The 18,469-nt window shown below is 30.7% G+C and overlaps 2 protein-coding genes across 2 annotated transcripts in view; one reads left to right on the top strand and one right to left on the bottom strand.

Moving 5' to 3' along the window:
* Positions 1-11,300, top strand: part of LOC121115831 (diacylglycerol kinase eta) — a 110,515-nt gene extending 99,215 nt beyond the window's left edge. Inside the window, exons 17-21 of the mRNA XM_040709987.2 lie at positions 1,695-1,759; positions 1,821-1,965; positions 3,470-3,686; positions 4,766-4,902; positions 8,778-11,300. Coding sequence (XP_040565921.1) covers positions 1,695-1,759; positions 1,821-1,965; positions 3,470-3,686; positions 4,766-4,902; positions 8,778-9,368 — 1,155 coding nt within the window. The 3' untranslated portion in view covers positions 9,369-11,300. The remainder of the gene's footprint in view (positions 1-1,694; positions 1,760-1,820; positions 1,966-3,469; positions 3,687-4,765; positions 4,903-8,777) is intronic.
* A 1,245-nt stretch (positions 11,301-12,545) lies between these two features.
* On the bottom strand, positions 12,546-16,054 carry wal (electron transfer flavoprotein subunit alpha wal). Its single transcript, XM_040709986.2, has 3 exons — positions 14,868-16,054; positions 13,036-13,653; positions 12,546-12,979 (listed from the first exon to the last, which is right to left on the bottom strand). The coding sequence occupies exons 1-3, from the start codon at positions 14,910-14,912 to the stop codon at positions 12,635-12,637; spliced, it is 1,008 nt and encodes a 335-aa protein (XP_040565920.1). The 5' UTR covers positions 14,913-16,054; the 3' UTR covers positions 12,546-12,634.
* Between the last annotated feature and the right edge of the window lie 2,415 nt (positions 16,055-18,469).

The following is an 18,469-nucleotide window of genomic DNA, read 5'->3' as shown; positions in this document are numbered from 1 at the left end:
TTAACATTAAGGAAAAAAAAAAAAATCTTTCAAAATTTGATTGTTTATGGATCGAAGATGCCTGACATACACAATGTTGACGTCACAGGAAGATAATCCATAGTCCACCTAGTAGCTAGTGACTAGTTTTGAGTTTGTGTCTAAAAATCCCAGACCGCTCTGAGACGGTTATAATTTCAATTAATTCGGTTCAACTTGTTCTGGACCAGTCTCGTTCTAATATATATATAAAAAATGGGTCTTGTTCTGGACCTTCCTCATGTTCTTAGAAAATAAACTTGAGGATAAAAATTACTTTTAGAAAAGAGAAGAAATAACATTTTTATATCACCTAACAATTTTTGTTACAAAATTAATTAGATTCAAATGATTTGAATTTCGATCATCGTTCTTAATTTTGGTCTGAACCGCAATATCGACACAAAATGGTTCAGAAAACTATTTAAGATGAAACCGAGGAAAACCTGAGTCTCAATCCTATTAGTGACTACCTATTTCTTCTTCCCCATTACTTCATGAGTGGTTTAAATATTAATGCCATTTTTATAACTTTATATATGTATATAGTTTTTCTACAAAAGTTTATATACATATATTATATTTTTGAAAGGATAAAAAAAGATAGCTGAAATATTTTATGTGAAACTTTTTATGATACTTTTTTTTTCTCTCTTATAATTCTTGTTTTTTCTTCTACGTGTGCCTGTGAGGAGCTGTGCAGTGTGCATACTACTTACCTACCATACATGGCATATTACTACGTTATAATAATATATTATACGACTTTCTCCCAAGCTTCACTTCTTTTAAAAACGAGGTCTGCTCAAAAAGAAACCGTTGTTTCATAATGTCGAATTCAATTCTCCTTGGATTCTCAAATTTATTTTAGTATTATGTTAGTATACATGTCCGTAGTCTTTACATTGTTATTTTTTTCATGGCCGATGAAAATGTAAGACTTTTTTAGTGTGCTCTGCAATTTTCTGGTATTGAAAAAAAAATGGAAAGAAGTTATCAATTTAGGAAAGAGTTCTTGAAAAACTTTTGAAAGATTGTTTATCCTTCAAAATATAGCATTTTGAAGAAAAAAAAATTCAGATGAATAAAGAATCTATCAAAATTCCCCGAAATTGATTTTTTCGCTACATTTTTTTCTATTCTAGAAAACTGCAATGCACACCAAAAGACGTTCTATCTTTTTATCTGTAAAAAAACAACAACTGAGAATGCATAGTGTCTGATATTGTCAACATATATTTAAATGACTTTGTATCTGCTACAATGCTGTCTGGTTAAATTGATTCTTTTCAGCAGGTCATCCCAAACTCCTGTCATAAAAGCAATTAGAGTATACCTTTATTGGAAAATAATTTCGGAATTTGGGCATTTTATATTTTTTCTTGCTTTTTATTCAAACAAAAAATCGTCCAAAAAAAGGTATTTCCTGAATGCATTTTGATTTGAAAATATGGAGAAAAAATATTTATGTTGTTACTTTTAAAATTATCGAGATACAGGATTTGTATTACATTAAATATTGTAGATTAGAAGTATATATTTCAACAATACTCAAATACACTGAATAATATTGTATATAAATATATTACGTTGTGATCTAACTTATAAAAAACTTTTATGTTATTTCAAAAGAAATTGTGAAATTTGTATCTAAATGGAATTCTTTTTTATTTCAGATCGTAGCAGTCTTTGGATCAATGCATATGGGAGCATCAAGGATTATGAATCTTCAAAGACATAGGTGAAAAATAAGTTTGTACACAATGTATCCCTAGGTTAAACATTAAATTCTATTATTGCAGAATCGCACAGTGCCGCTCGGTTGTCATACGTATCCTTGGTAAGGAAGGTGTTCCTGTTCAAGTGGATGGGGAAGCTTGGATTCATCCACCAGGGATCATACGAATCCTGCATAAAAATAGAGTTCAACTTGTTACTCGTGATAAGGTAAGAAAACAGTAGTTAAGAAATTAATGTCCTTGGTGTGAGATTGTGATGCATTTTAGCTCAAAAAACACGAAAATAACATTTACCCTGTAGTAAATAAGTCTTGCAACACCTTCCAGGTTGTATATCATTTTAATTTTAATTAAGTCAAATAAACTCGGGCATGGTACACATCAAAGAAATACATGTATGTATAAAAAAAACATTATTTGTGAGCTTGGCCGCAATCAGCTGCTGTGCCTGCTTCCAAGCGGGCAATATTAACATATGAGACATAGCCACAGCTCATCATTTTCGGATCTTTATTCACAGAGTACTTGAGGTCAGCAACTTTGGTGTAGCGGACTCGGCAGGATTTGGAGTCTACTTGCCACCAGAGATTGTAGTCCAGCGGGTTGAGGACCTGGCTCTGGGGTGGCCAGAGTTTAACTCAATAAGACTCCTACTTCACTCCATATGGAATTGTTCATACTTTTGAGTCAAGAATTGCCTCTTCTCAAACCTGTTTGACTTTTCCCGGAAGCCTTGACTATCTTTGAGACGATAAACGGGTTTATGGTTGTTGTTTTTGTTTTTTTGTTTTTTTTTGCAAATTTGTCTATAGACATGGGTGAGATGGCCTCAAAAAGTGTCTTGCAGCTTTGGATGTTAGCTTGACTGACGTATCGCTTCAAGGACAATCTTTGAGGACAGGCCCATCTTCTAGACACTTGTAAACACGGTAAATGGTGTGGTAGTAGACCCTGAGCTGCTTGACCAGATTCAAAATGTCATTGCTGGTGTGGATATAAGTTACAATCAAGAGCCTTTTTGTTTCCCACTTTGCCCAGAAGTGATATATATTTGTTTGCCATATCTCGTTTGAAGTATAAGAACAATAGCTTTTCATCAATGAGCACGACTTTATGATTGAAACTCTGTATATTCCCAAAAAATAAAGTTAAATAGGTGACATAAAGACTAATGTACTACCCGGTATAGCCTAAAATTTATGTTTTTGTAGTCTGTATAGATCAACATTTTATATACGATGAATAAAACATTATACAAAAAGATTTTATCAAACAACAAACCTTAAATAACTCTTGCTTGTATTATAAAGTTTACTACAAACTATCATTTTGCTCACTGTTATCAAAAATGAGATTATTACTAGATTTTCAAAGAATCGTCATTTTGTGTACTAACAAGAATCTCCTATTCCGAAAAAGATAGAAAGTAACTAAAATAATTTTTTAATCTAGAATGATTCACTTTGACTTTTCTTTTATTAAGATCTTTTAAGAGAAAAAAATAACACTAAATCATGTATATATTTGGGAAAAAATACCCTATAAGCCAAAAAAATCGTTTTAGGTAAAAGAGGTCATTTTTATGTTTCTTGATGTGTTAAACCAATGTATACAATCTCAATGAAAAGGCAAGCAAATTTGAAATTTTGTAGACTAGTGTAATTAAATAGTAATATATTGTATATTTATTAATGAGATAATCCTCCTTTCAGAGTATGGAACAGCGGATACGAAGCGGAGCCAATTCTAGAGCGTTGTATAGAGAGCATGCACATCCTGTTTTGTTACCTTTAGATGAAGAAGAGACACAGCTGTTAAGATCCGTCATTACTGCAGCAAAACAACTTCTGCATTATTTGTCACTTTTGATGCATGTATTCGAAGGGAAAGAGAATCGAAATTTGGGATTTCTCATCAATAATCTTCAGGGTATTGACATATTATTATGATTTTTAACTCCTCCCTCTCCCTTATAATTAATAGTGTTGAGACAAGGTCCAATATACCGATTTTTTCCCATTCGGTATTACACCTCTAGCTAGGGTTGTAAATCTTAGGCATTTTCTAAAGCTGTTATTCAAATTAATATTTCATTCTTGAGGAGAGAACATTTAAGTATGAGGTGTTACCACGAGTGGATGTGCACAAGAGTGAATATTACTTTATAAAATGTGACCTAGAATACGTTCAAGACTTTTTGTAATTGTAACCTGAACCTGATTTTTTTATTTTCTAAAGCTGTTACCATGCTTATTATTTAATTTTTGAGAAAGGAACATCAAAGTATAAAGTAATAACTAATGTCTAAGCTCATGAAGGACAAAGAGTAACAATGTGGATTTGCTGTTGAGCTATATGTGTAAAAATTCCTTGTTGGACTCGGAATAAGATTGAGGATTGACATTGGAGTAATTTCAGCATGTATGTCCTTACTATATAAGGAGTGGGATTTTTGTTTATTTCATTCCTCTACTGATCTAATAAAATGTCATGACAGCTAACCTGCTCTCCTCCAAAACATTTTTCTCATTGTAAGGGTTACCATTATAATTTTAGATTTTTTGAAATTATAATCTTTACTCCTTTGTTAAAACAAAAAGGTTTTTTTTTAATCGGTCAAAATTGATGATTTTTGAATTTTTGCTTGGAAATTGATTTTTTAATTATTCAAAGTAACTGACTGACTGCTCTTGCTTATGTTAATAAAAAATGATTTTTATCCATATAACACCTCTAAAATTATAATTTTTGAAAAATACGTGGGAATATCATTTTTACAATTAGCTAATATTTTTACAACACTAGAAGGTAATAAGTCTGAAAATCGAGTTTTTTATAAGAAATAATACTTTGATTATGTATTTGTAGACCGAATTTTAAAATGAGACGGATCATGCTCGTTGTAAAGGCGCTCTAAATCGAATTATTTCGGTCCAACAATTTTTTATTTATTTCTAGACCAATACCTATCGCTAATAATTACTATTTATATACTTTTTATCACATAGATTCCATCGTATCCGTATCTCTGGATGACTTCATGTCAATACAAGCATATGAACTTCGGCGCAGATGTGCAATTTTTGTCAATAACCTTCAACAATGTATTGTTACGTCAAAAAAGTCTCTCGTCGAAAATTTACAGGTACTGTATGCCCATCACTCACAAACTATATATATATGGTACATTAGCACAAAAACAATCTTGAACAAAAATTAAGAAAAAAAATAAAAAGTATCGAATGTATTTTTTACATCATATAAACATCAAAGATATAGTACACTATTTCAGGGACATATTTCGGTTAATTGTAGATTGATTAATCAAATCTCTGGAATTGATTGATATACCCAATAAGGTTAGCTATACTTTAAAATAAACCCGAGTGTACTGATGCATCGAAATCGGCCAAAAATCGAGCTCTTTTGAAGTATTTGTTAATAGAATCGACTCAATATTCCCGATTCTGCCGAACCCCTTGCACATTAATTAATATAAACTATTATATTAATGAACATAAATAAAAGTTTCCAATTTTTTTATTTCAAATGACCAACCAATAAAAGGAGGTGAGGATCATTATATATGTAGACTAACTTAGGTTTAAGCCTAGAGGTTCCTACCTGAAGTGGCCCTTTATAATTTTGATTAGTTTTTCTCTATTTATAAAAGAATATATAGTAAGTATAATAACAGTAGAATTCTATAACAAAATTAGGGTCATGAAATATCCTGGCTCTAAAATCACGTTTATTATTGTTATTGTAAATCGTATAACACGAAAATGGCTTTTAAAACCTTCAACAGATCCAGATATGGCTTTTAGATCCTTATTTAAAAAATTACGTTTTTAGAATATGTTTACAATTAAGAGCCATATTCTGCATGAAAGAACCATCTAGACGGAAATCCAAGTTAATAACAATTGATCAATAATTAATATAACAGCATTTCAAAGATGTATAGTAATGTCATGTTAGGATAAATTCAATCTTGAGAGTCCTTAAAAACATCTCTTAATGTGGCTCTTTTAAGGGAGTCAGAATTATTTGGGAAAAAACAATGAATTATGAGTATTTCGCAACATCAAGCCTATCAAGTCTCACTCATTTGGCATGAGATTCACGTAATTTTCCTCTCTGAAAAAAAGATTTCCTTATATTTTTTTGTAGTAAATTGACATAATATCTCCAATTCTCACTCAAGCTCAAAATTTGATCACCATTTGACATCATAATATGGCCTTACTCTATCTGAGAAAGAACCAACCGTCAATTACTATATCAAGGCAGGAGCTTTTTTATATCCATACTGAGAAAAAATTTACCCTCTAATAATATTCATTATTCAATAAACCTTGAGTTGATAATATTTACTGATAGAACACATCTTTCACATAATAAAAAGTTGCTAGGAATTTACTTGTAAATACTTATCCCACTTTCATCCATTAAAAATGAAATACTTTTAAGTAGTGGGGACAAGATATATATTATCCAACAAGGAATAAATTGACTCATAAGCACGGAGAAAAATTAACTAATTTTAATTTAAAATTATTTAAAGTCATAATTATGATTGGTATAGTTATGTATCTTGCCTGGCCCGAATCAATAAAAAGTTAAACATTAAAATAAGTAAATCATTTTGTTAATGTAAGTCCTTTGTATCGGAATCGGTAATGGAATGGGCTGAATTGTTGGTATCGGTACATTTCTACTTCAAAACCTTCATTTGATTTATGAAACTTAATGTGAGCTCGATATAACTTATGAAATAGAATATATTAATTTCAATTATATTTATTGTAACGATGATTTTTTGCTACTTTCAGTGTAATTTGTAGCTCCTTTAAAAGATGAATAAAAATAATGTGATGATAGAAATGACGATGATTAGTTGAAGAATAGAAAATATGTAATCTAGACTCTATTTTTAGAAAAATCTTTCTAACTCGTGTTTGTGTTGACGAGCCACATATATGCATGATTGATGTTTTTTTACTACATTATTACTTGTTTAAATACCTTGATGTTTGTGCATTTTCCCTACTTGGGAGTAATCATATTAAACAATTACTAAATTGATTTGAGGAGTAAATATTTACTTTGATCGATTGGAAATATTGAACCGTCATAGGTGTGTTTTTTCCATACATAAAATAATTATTTTTTTACGTAAACAGTCATTTATTTGAATAAATATATTAATTACATTATGTTATTTTTTTTAAATTTGAATAAAGTAAAAGTAGAAAATTAACTTATAACGTCCAACCTTTATTGTATTTCGAAACTTTTTCTTCAAAAAGAAGAAAAAAAAAAGCCCAACATACAATTGGCCAATTCTTCCAATTTGGGAATTATATATAATAATTATTGGGACTATTCACAGCTGAATTGATCTTAGCTACAACCTCTTTTTTACAATAAAATTTTTATTATTTAACTAGGATAAATGAAAATACATTCCAAATTTATTTTTCAAGTGCCATTATGAGTACCTAATGGAAGTACAAGGCCACTGCGACCACAGGGGTTGAAGTGGCCTAAAGTTAGCTTTAGTTCATAGCTTAACAATAATTAATTCAAATTGTTCTAAAAATTAACTTTCAGAAAACTGATAATAGGAAAAGGCAGTAATAGCGTTAGTATTAGAAAAATCCCCAGCTGACAACAAAATAATCCTTCTTTTATTTAGTGAAGTGTTGTGATGGAATCTAACAACCCAACTATATATATAAAAGAAGTCCTAGAATCCAGGAGTTAATTTTTGTAGTTCCAACTTGAATATGATTATGGAATCACCATAGCTCATGGACAGCACGCTCGGGAGTTATTCTATTAAATTGATGTGAATTCGTTCGTGCCCCGGTGGTTCCTTAATAAAGAAATATACTTTATGTATATGGATTTCATCAAAAAAATCCTAGGTCGGATGGAGTAAATGTAATACTATAATGTTTACTTATACTTAATCAGAGCAACTCCATCTAACCAATAATAGGAACATTAAAACAAAAAATACATTATATTTTATTTTCTTAAGCTTTTTATCACTATTATCTAATTATAGTGTTAAGTTAATAATTGGCTTTTTAGAAATTTGGATATTTGTGGGCCCCTCCAGCCCAACCCCTGCGAACGCCCCTGCATATGTATTTGGTATATAAGGGGTAGAATTTGTGTTTATTTCTTCCTTTTCACAGCTGCTTTCAGCTGCTCTAATAAAATGTCATGACAGTTAAGATGCTCCCATCCAAAACATTCTTGAAATTGTCATGATTACGATGATCCTTTTCGGTTTCTTTTAATTTATACATCGGTTCAACATATTTTAAACATCACTACTGATACAATAACGATCTTGTATTGTGCAGGGTCAATTATCCGTGAGCGGGGCCTGAGGCAAAGATAAATTTGTTGGTCTATTAAGAACTGAATTTAATTTTGAATTTTGTTTATCTAGAAATGAAATTTCGGATCCATATAATTTCGCACGGCTTCCTATTTTTTCAGTTAAAGTTCAATACTTACGCAGGGCCGGTTTTATATTGAAAAAATACATAATCCATACTTTTTATTTTTGAGATGTTTTTTTTTTTTGTTTTTTTTGACAAAAAATTTGTGCTGGAAATCACGTTTTCTAAAAAAATAACATTTAAATAACTCACCCTCTCAAGCTTATCTATTTGGAAGCTTGGCAACCAAATAAATATTAGATAAGGTCCTTTGAAAATTTTTGAAGGTTAATTTTGTACTTGTTTTTTTTAACAAACAATATTTTTTTTAAATATAGTGTATGATTATTATGTATCCAGTTTTTAAATTTAGAATTGCTAGCAAAATAGGAAGCTTTGTTAAGAGTTCCCCTGCATTAACCGGTCGTTTTTCAGTTTGACACAGATTTGATTGTATATACGCAATATTTTGTTTGAAAAAATCACTTGATTTATTATTTTAAAGCAAATAAATAACCAAACATTGTACTAATAACGCCTACATATATTTGTGTTATAGGAAGAAACAAAGTCCGAGGTGGCTGCGAAGTTGAGTCAAAGTATTTACTCAGTTGAATCTCTCCTCGGTAAATGTCACGAAGAAGGAGAACTGTTATTTTTCACGATAAGAGGTGTTCCTTCCGGAACAAATGAACATAAACGCTCTTGGTTCAAAGTACCAAAGTTCGCTCGCTCTGAAAGTTCAGGTCGGAGATCTTCTCTTATCGGCTCAAGTTTTAGCCGCTCTGGATTTTCATCAGGCTCCAGCCACAATGTAAAATCTTCAGCCCATCATATTCCTTCATCCCTGAGTTGTTCTCCAAATATGTCATCTGGATGTTTGGTTGAAGTTGTTTTGAAATGGACTCCCATGAACGTATCGCAATGGTTGGAGAGCATTGGGCTTCCCATGTACTGTCATGCATTTCTGGACCATGAAATATCTGGGAGTGAACTTCTTTCATTAGAGAGGAGAGATTTTAAGGATGTTGGTGTGACTAAAGTTGGACATATCAAACGTCTTCAACAAGGAATTAGGGATATCAATCAAGGGAAAATGCCTCCAAGATTGCTACAGAATACAACGACCTTTTCACCTCAACATGATTAATAAAAAGGTTCTTTAATTGAACATATCTACACCCTAATACCATTTTACTTTTATATATATAATGTAAACACGATTGAATGACAATCCCATAAGAAGAAAAAAATGATTTTAGTAACACTTTAAATTATAAATATCAGAATTAAATCTATAACAGGGCTCTCAAGTTTTGAAACTAATTCGGCCTGAAATTTTTACGTGAATGCATTACTATTATGACGACATTTAAATGGGCTCTCAATTTCTTAAATAAGTACTGGCCAAAGCTATAAACCAATTTGCAAAACGTGAATATTAGCTAGAGTAGATTTATGGTCTACGTGAAATCTTTTTCCCACGTGAAGTATGCAACTTTTTCTTTCCTTCAAGAGTTCACCTTGTCAATTCAATTAAAAGGGTGAATTCATACTTTGTTATAGATTAATATTCAATTATACTCAACGTCCCTGGCAAGCAAAAAAGGGTTTGCTTTCGACAATTATTGACTATATCATCTTTGTTTCGCCACTTAGTTAATAGATTTTGTTCTTAGTAAATGAAAAATTAACCCATACCTATAAACAAAATTATTTATTGAATTCTGGTGAAACATTAAACGTCACACCTTTGCTATAATTTGAGGCCTATATGGCGGGGTTGGGTAACTCCCATTTGAAGACAGTGATTCTTAATCTGCCATTTATACTGTCATTATGGATGACAATAGTACAGATGAGCAAGAAATACCATATGTAGCGTGAGTACGTGACATTATCAGAAAAATGCGTATATCTCTCGCCGATTACGTTAGACTTGAAAGTCCTGTTTTAGACTATATACATACATCCTTGTTCCTTCTTCTTTTGAACCTTTCCATATTGTACCTTAAAATCATTCAAGCCTGAAATATTATACACTTTATTTGATAACAAAAAAATTCCATCCCCCATTGTTGTAATTTATGTAAAGAAATAAAAAGGCCCTTTAATACCTCATTTTCAAAGAAATATTACGTATGCATCCAGAGGTGGGGAAACTTTTCACTTGACTTTGACTTGAGTTAATATTTTGAAGACTTACGATTCGATTTGAACTCAAAAGCTATTTTATCGTACTGAGCTCGAGAAAATCCTTAACACTATGAACCCTGTATTATAATTATGGACTTGAAATGAGCTCAAAAGAAATATGAGGACTCGTTAAAAATATTAAATGAATTGGACTTGTCAAAAAAGATTTGAGACTCGACTTGGACTTATATCATAAGGACCCTCCCCCCACCCCCACCTCTGTCTGAATCCTAGGCTATAAATATTCAAGTGATTTCATTCAACATTATACATATTAATCATAAGTAACACAACATAACTCTAGGAAACCAAACCAAACAAATCCAAAAAGAATTCAATAATATTAATTCAACATTACGCTTATATTATCATAATCTACTTAAACGTTCCCTTGTTTTACATTGTATTATTTATCTATGTACTCAATCAATCATTTGTTAATTTTTTTGCACGAAAAAAGTAAGATTTGTACATAAATATGTTTTTATTATTATTATTTGTAAATCAAATAACAATAAATGTCAATCACTGGATGATTTTTTACATTTAGTTAGTTGCGTATGTTGAGTTGACCTCCTCCATACCCAAATATCTAATAATGATATGTCAATTAACAAAAGCATTATACATTAATTATTTTTATACCTTTGGTATGAAAAAAATATTTAAATAGAAAATTAAATAATTATAATTATTAGGCCTTTTAAGCTTGCTTTAAGGTGAATTATCATATCAGACGGTTGTCATACGTCAGAACGTGTTAATATGTGAATGGGGTAATTGCTCATTTATTTATATAATCTATGCACAAGGTTAAAAACTACCTATTTCCTTAGGAGTATAGAACTATCTTTGAGGTATGCATGCATCCATATAATAGGGACCTCCCCAAACCAACCAACCCCCTTTTTTACATCTCTATTATACCGATTCAAAATATTCCCCCTCATAGCAGTTTTTGGAACTTTCCACAGGGCAGTGCTACTATGCGTCGTATATGTATATTAATATAGTAACCACCAATGTTTAAACTTGGTCGTCTCCATCGAAACTGTATTCTGAAATCGGGGTTTGAAATTTAAATCGTAGACCCAATTTTTTGTATAGATCGATTTTTTTATTAAAAGATCGGTCCTGTCAAAATTAGTTCAATCTTACAAAAATTAAAACGGTAACAGACCGTAATCCAACCCTAGTGCATACCCATTTTTTGCACTATTGACACTGTCTTTATTAATTATATTCTAAACACTGTATTTAAAATGAAGAAGTCTTGTGACATGCTAAGCTTACTTGTTTGTTGAAGGGAAAATAGCTTCATAGATTTGTAATTCCCGTGAGTGCTTTTTAAAGAATAAATTTTGGGTAGTGCACGTTTCAAGTTACAGAACCTCTTCATTTTGAAAATGATAATTGTATTGAGGCTTGAAGATGAGCATAATTTGTAAATTTTTGAGAAATAAACAGTCCATTGATCCGTTTCAAAATTAGTACATATTGATAAATTGTGAAAGCAATCAGATGACAGACGAACTCACCTTTACCGCAGGCCACTATTTATTTCAACTTATTCATTTAACCTCCCACCTTCTTATAAAAATGGTATTATTATTTGTAATAACATTATATTAACTTCTAAGCATATTGGCGACCATTAACAAGGCACATTTCCTTCATTTTCTTTATTAATATTAAGTAATTATTCGAAACAAAAAAAAACTAAGGGTTCACGATGCGGGCAGTCTATTAAGTAAAGTAGTTATTTCTTAACTGATTTAACTAATACATGAAAAAATATTATGTCATTTTTATGTACCAATAATAATACAATAAGTAATCCGATTTTTTTTTTAATAAATCTTTACCCTCCTCCTTATTGTGTATGTTTCATTGTTTTTGTTCTGGAATAAATATTGAATTACATTTTTTTGTATTCCCTCATATTCTCATTTATTTAATTAATCACTAAACTGTTAACCGACATTTTAAATTATATAAATACAAAATATACCTAATTTTATCAAGAATAAAATTGCATAAATAATGATGCATGGTCAAAAGCTGAATAAGCTTTTTTCAATTAATTCATTTTTTTTATTAAAACCTTGCTGAAATAAATTAGACAAAAATATAACATATATAGAAAATGACTTTTTTTATTATGTTTAAAAATTGAGGTGATTATAGATCTTTATCTAAAAAAATAGCAATGAAAGGACTTTAAATTTTCTGTTCCCATTCTGGTACAGCTTTAAATAAATCAGCAACAAGTCCAAAATCGGATACTTGGAAAATAGGTGCCTCAGGATCTTTATTAATGGAGACGATCAATTTTGAATCTTTCATTCCAGCTAAATGTTGAATGGCACCAGAGATTCCAACAGCCACATAAAGTTCAGGTGCAACAATTTTACCTGTTTGACCAACTTGTAGATCGTTTGAGACCATACCAGCATCAACAGCTGCTCTGGATGCACCAACAGCTCCACCCATTTTGTCAGCAAGTTTGTAAAGCATTTCGAAGTTATCTCCACTCTTCATTCCTCTTCCACCACTGATAACAATCTTGTAATTAGAAAAAAAATTAACAAAATATGGAAACCCCTTATAAAAAAACTCACCTTGGCTCCTCCTAACTCTGGACGATCTGACTTTTTCAACTCTTGAGAAATGAATTCAGAGTTTTTAGTAAATTCTGCAGCTTCCATGACTTCTTCAGGTGCTGAACCCCCAGAAGACTCATCAGCAGCAAAAGATGTAGGTCTGACCGTCATTATCTTGATAGGATCTTTTGCCTTCAGCGTCATAACTGCATTTCCAGCATAGATTGTTCGTACAAAGGTATCTGCATCTTTAATATCAATGACATCGCTCAACTTGGATACATCCAACTGCACTGCAACTCGAGGGAGAACGGACTTTGAGAAGGAAGAGCTACCAGCAATGATATGAGTGTAATTGAATTCCTTTTGAGTCTTGAGGATAAGTGGTGCAAGGCGTTCGGGAAGGAAGCCTTTGAAGTCTGCATGTTGAGCAAGGAGTATTTTGTTAATTCCAGAATAAGTAGAAAGAGTCTTGGCCACATCAACACATTGATCTCCGGCAACGAGAATAGAAATATCGCCACCAATTTGTTTAGCAGCAGTGAGAGCACTTAGTGTCTCAGCCTTGACGTTCTTTCCATCGTGTTCAGCAATGACTAGGGTGGATTGAAATCGGTTCAATAAAGAGGGAATAGCCTATAATGAGAAATAACGCAGGATATATTTTCTAAAAGCATAATTGTAAATGACAAGCTTTGAATTAGGATGTATAAATATTTAGACAAAATATGATAGTATATATGCAGGCTGTCAATACAAGAGCAAGCTAAAATGAATTTTATCAAAATTGAGTCTGGATTACATTTAAATCTTTTGAAGAATTATAGTCAAATTCTAACAACAAATTATTATAATTAGTATTTTTGAGACGCCGTAAGTAGCACTAAAAGTATCAAAAATTCATTGTAACAATTAAATAATTAGGAATTGATATATTCCAAGGCCAAACTAACTCTCATAAATCAGTAAAGGCATTTACATTCATTTCCATATAAACTCATCTTAGAAAAACAAAGGCTATAATTGACCGAAATAGTTAATAGATATATTGGACTGTAAGTGAATCTTATGATGTAAAAAAATTAATCGGTATTTCTTCGTTTCTTAATATTTGTTTTTAAGTTAACTCCCGCACAATAAATTATAGTTAAATACTAGAAAATACAATTGAAATCATATTAAAAACAACCTTGGTTACAGCAAAATCATTGCTGTTAATTTGAAATGCGTTTAACAGTCGATTTAACGATATTTATTAAATTAATTGATTATAATTAATTCATTTTTGATATAAAAAAAAAAAAATTCTTTGTTTTTGCAAACAAAGTCATCTCACTCAGTGTTTACCCAATGGAATCCATATTTATGTTATTATAGCCAAGAAGTCGTTCTTAAAGTAAAAAAAAACAAAACAATTCTTTCTTAGAGAAAAGTAGATATTATCCGAATTTGATTGTATTTTATGAATAATGGATTGAATCTAAATTTGAATTATTAAAATATAAATAATATAACAGTGATTGAATAATTTCTTCAGACTCCCGTAAATCATTAATTTAGGACATACATAAATGTTTAAATGCATTTTATGTCGTGTAACTACAAGGTTTTTTCACTGGAGGAATGTATTTAAGAAATCCCTTAATAAATGTTCCAAATATATCCCTGTAATCCTTGAGTTGAACCTTCTCCCAATCAAACTAGAGAGGTAAACATGGAATATTTTCATTTCCCTTTAAAAAGTACGGATTCTCAAACGGATATGTTGATATGTCACGTAAAAAAAAACCTTCATTACAAGGACAAGGGTAACAAGACTCTATGAATAAAATATAATGATTGATAATTACCCGAAGTTTAGCAGAAGAAGTCAAAGATTTGGAGATAGAAAACATCTTTTAGATTATTTTGAGACTCACGACAACGACGAAGATTTGACTTTGAGCTGAGGCCTACAAGGTTTATTAGTTTGAAGTTCCAGTATCAAGTTAGAACGTCAAAAATATTATTTTTTAGTATTAAATAACAATGAAGAGATTCAGTGATAGCTAGTGACGTCATTTTTGAAGGGAAAAGAATATTTTATCTCTTTATAGAAGTTTAATTTAGAAAAAATATGTCTTTTTATTCCTATGCCCTTTATTAGTTTATATAATATATAATCATATCACATATGATTGAATATATTATATTTATACCCATATATATTATAGAAGCGCTTTAAACATTGTCTTATATAAATTGACTGATTTATTAATTCATTACATAAAATGAAAATAACGTTTAATGTGAGTGATTATAAAGTAATGTTCGATAAAATACCCTTTTATCTATTCCATTTGCAAAATAATTAAATATTAAACAACAAATATAACAACAAAATGAAATAATAAAACTTTGTAATATATTCCTTATTTTTGTACTCAATTTAAAACCTATAATCCATCCTATCAATTTTCGGAATGGAATTAGATAGATATAACTTATAATAAGATACCTAATGCATTTATTCCCTCATGAAACTCCTGTGCAAACATCAATTTGAATTAATTAATGTGACAATGAATATATTAATTCCATTATGCTTACTGATAAATTTATAAAATGCGTGGGTTTATTTATTTGTTCAATCCGAGTTGTTTTTATACATACATTTAGTATCAAATATGTTACGAAATTATTAGAAAACTAGACTTAATCTGTATTGAACCATTTAACCACTGATATTACGATAATTATCTTGTGAAAGGAGAATTAAAATTAATAATTAAATGTGTTTTTGAATATATAATAGGACTTTGTATGTATGATATTAATTCCATATGAATCGGAATTCGCAAAATAAATATAGTTCTAGTGCTCCTACCCCTGTCCTTTTACCCCCTAGCATTTCACTTCCCGACCCCTCTACCCCCTATGGCAATGAATAGCAACCATACGACCAATCATTCAATCTTTCCCCAACCATACAATTAAACGTAATTAGTAATTTCACTTAATGTCATATGTATTAATGATGTATTGGACTTCTCTTGACGTCACCGCTATCTATTTAAACTGTGTAAATAATAATAATTGTTATTTATAGAGTCATGAATAATAAAAAAACAACTTAAATAGACCAATTATATCCTGTTTTTTAATATTAGTATTATTTCAACATTGAAAATCAAACATGATTATCCAAAATTTTGTGAATCTGTGAAGTTCTAAAGTATTAGTTGGCCAATTCACTCCTTAAATGTGGTGAAATACAGTCATGGATAACAGAATGAAATACTTAAATAGGGTGTTATGTATGTCTAGCATGCAGTGTTAATCAGAGGAGCGAAAAAGTAATTATACTGCAACTCCAAGTCTATTATAAAGTCTTTGCTTATAAGTCTAAGTCTTTGATTCTTTTTATCGAGTTAAAATTATAATTTGAGTTCTCAAATTTATTTCAAGCTAATGTTAGACATTTCAAGTCCATAATTATAATATAGAGGCATTAGTGTTTATACTTTTCTTGAGTTCAGTATAAATTAGATTTATTGTCAAAGTCGAGTCGTGAGTCTTTGATAGTCAGATCAAATTGAGTAGCAAAATCCTATCTACCACCTCTAGTGATATAGTCAATTAATACTTAGGACCTTCAAAGATTATAATCATTGGGAGTACAAAGTTGTATTTTCTACGTTATCCGTCTCTTCTAATACTTGTAATATGAAGTTCTAATATATCTCATCACATATGAGTATTTTGAAACTTCCCATTAGGAATATGTCCTTCATATTAATTGAAAAGATTTGGGATTATTCTATTTTACTTTTGAAATAATACATATATTAAAAATTTGATATAATTAAACTGTTTAAATATGATATTTTTGATGGGTATACTCTTTTTCACCGTATTTAAGGAGTAATATGAAAATTCATTCTCAGAAATTTATTATAGCATCATATCAAGCTTGTATCCGTTCACTCTTTTTCTATTCATTCGTTCATTTTTGAATTATTTATTGATTAATTTAATACTTATCTAGTATAAAAAGTAAAACCTAAGAAAATACTCATTAATATATACATCCCTTTTTGTTTCGGAATACATAAAAATGAGCCTCAAGGGCGTAGCTTACTAAAAGAAAAACAGGCAATCCTAGGGTTTCTAAAATAATACTCTCAATTTTTATAAAATGGTGTTCCATTTCTTCAAATTGTTTATGTTTTTTAATAGCCTCAAAATAGAGGCAGTCTTTTTATTCAAGGCAAGCTCCAATTTATTTTTAAATACCCTCCTTCCTTTAAAAAATAGGTGACCCAAAGTTAATGTATTTCTATTAACCTTGGCTGAATCGACATATTTTTCTGAGTTACCTTATTTACTGGAAAGTTTGACCCGTGACATAGACAAGAAAGGGAAATGCTAAGTGTGCGGTGCAATGAGGGGTGCAAAGAAAAAAAAGTGACCCCCGAACCTGACCCAACTTTCAGGCCGGGATTAATTTTTCCAACATTATAGTTGGGCCAAGTTGCACCCATAAAACTAGGGTTTGGTAGGTTTATAATTGTCAGGCCCAGTCGGATTTCATTTCTTTTATTTTATGACTGATTTTTTTTGGAGAGGCCTCTCATTGGTTTTTAATTACTTAGCCGATTTTTTTAAACAGGTTTTAAATTCCTCCTGTTAGTTCATCTCTGGTCTTAGTTTGTCTAAAGTGTTAAACTCTCTAGACAGGTGGATTCTGATATTTTTTATTATTATTGTTAGATACATTAATGCAAACTTTAGGTTCACTTGTCGTGGAAGAGAACAAAATTAGCTCTTAATCACTTGTCCATATTTTCGGCTACAACCTGACCTGAATACAATGTTCCGGCCAGTAAATAACATAATTTCTTAGAATGAAAATAATAAGTGCATATCAACCCTATTCGTTCAAAAAATGTACGGAAAGAGGGAACAACGTTTGTTTTTCCGTTCGATGTCCAAGCCTGCATTATATATATACTAAAAATCTATCCCTATATTCTTCCTATAAAATAATTTATTAAAATTCAATGTTTAGCCAATTTTTTATGATGGTATCATGCAGAAATATTTATTATAGCTTATACCGAGTGGTCCATTAATTTCTGAACACTTAATTCTAATTCAATAATTAATTAAGGTTGAGTGATTGAAATTAATTCATATTTCGATATATTAGACCATAAACAATTAATTACAAAACAATACAAACTTGATCTCTCTAGCTTACGTTCAAGGCGAGAAAATGACACTTGAACGTGATCGATGAATTTCCATTCGGAACTCCAAATAGTAGGGTGTCTTCAGGAACGACGTCAGCAAGTCCGAAACATTGGAGATGAAGAAGGGTTCTATCCAAAAGGTCAAACTGGACCGAAAGAGTTAAAGAAAACAGCCCAGGCCAATCCCGTCAAGTCCATGATGCCCCCATGCAAGAGAT

This window comes from Lepeophtheirus salmonis, chromosome 4, assembly GCF_016086655.4.
Source record: "Lepeophtheirus salmonis chromosome 4, UVic_Lsal_1.4, whole genome shotgun sequence".
NCBI classification, from domain to species: domain Eukaryota; kingdom Metazoa; phylum Arthropoda; class Copepoda; order Siphonostomatoida; family Caligidae; genus Lepeophtheirus; species Lepeophtheirus salmonis.
The sequence above is the reverse complement of the archived record's forward strand: the minus strand, read 5'-3'. Positions and strand labels throughout refer to the sequence as shown.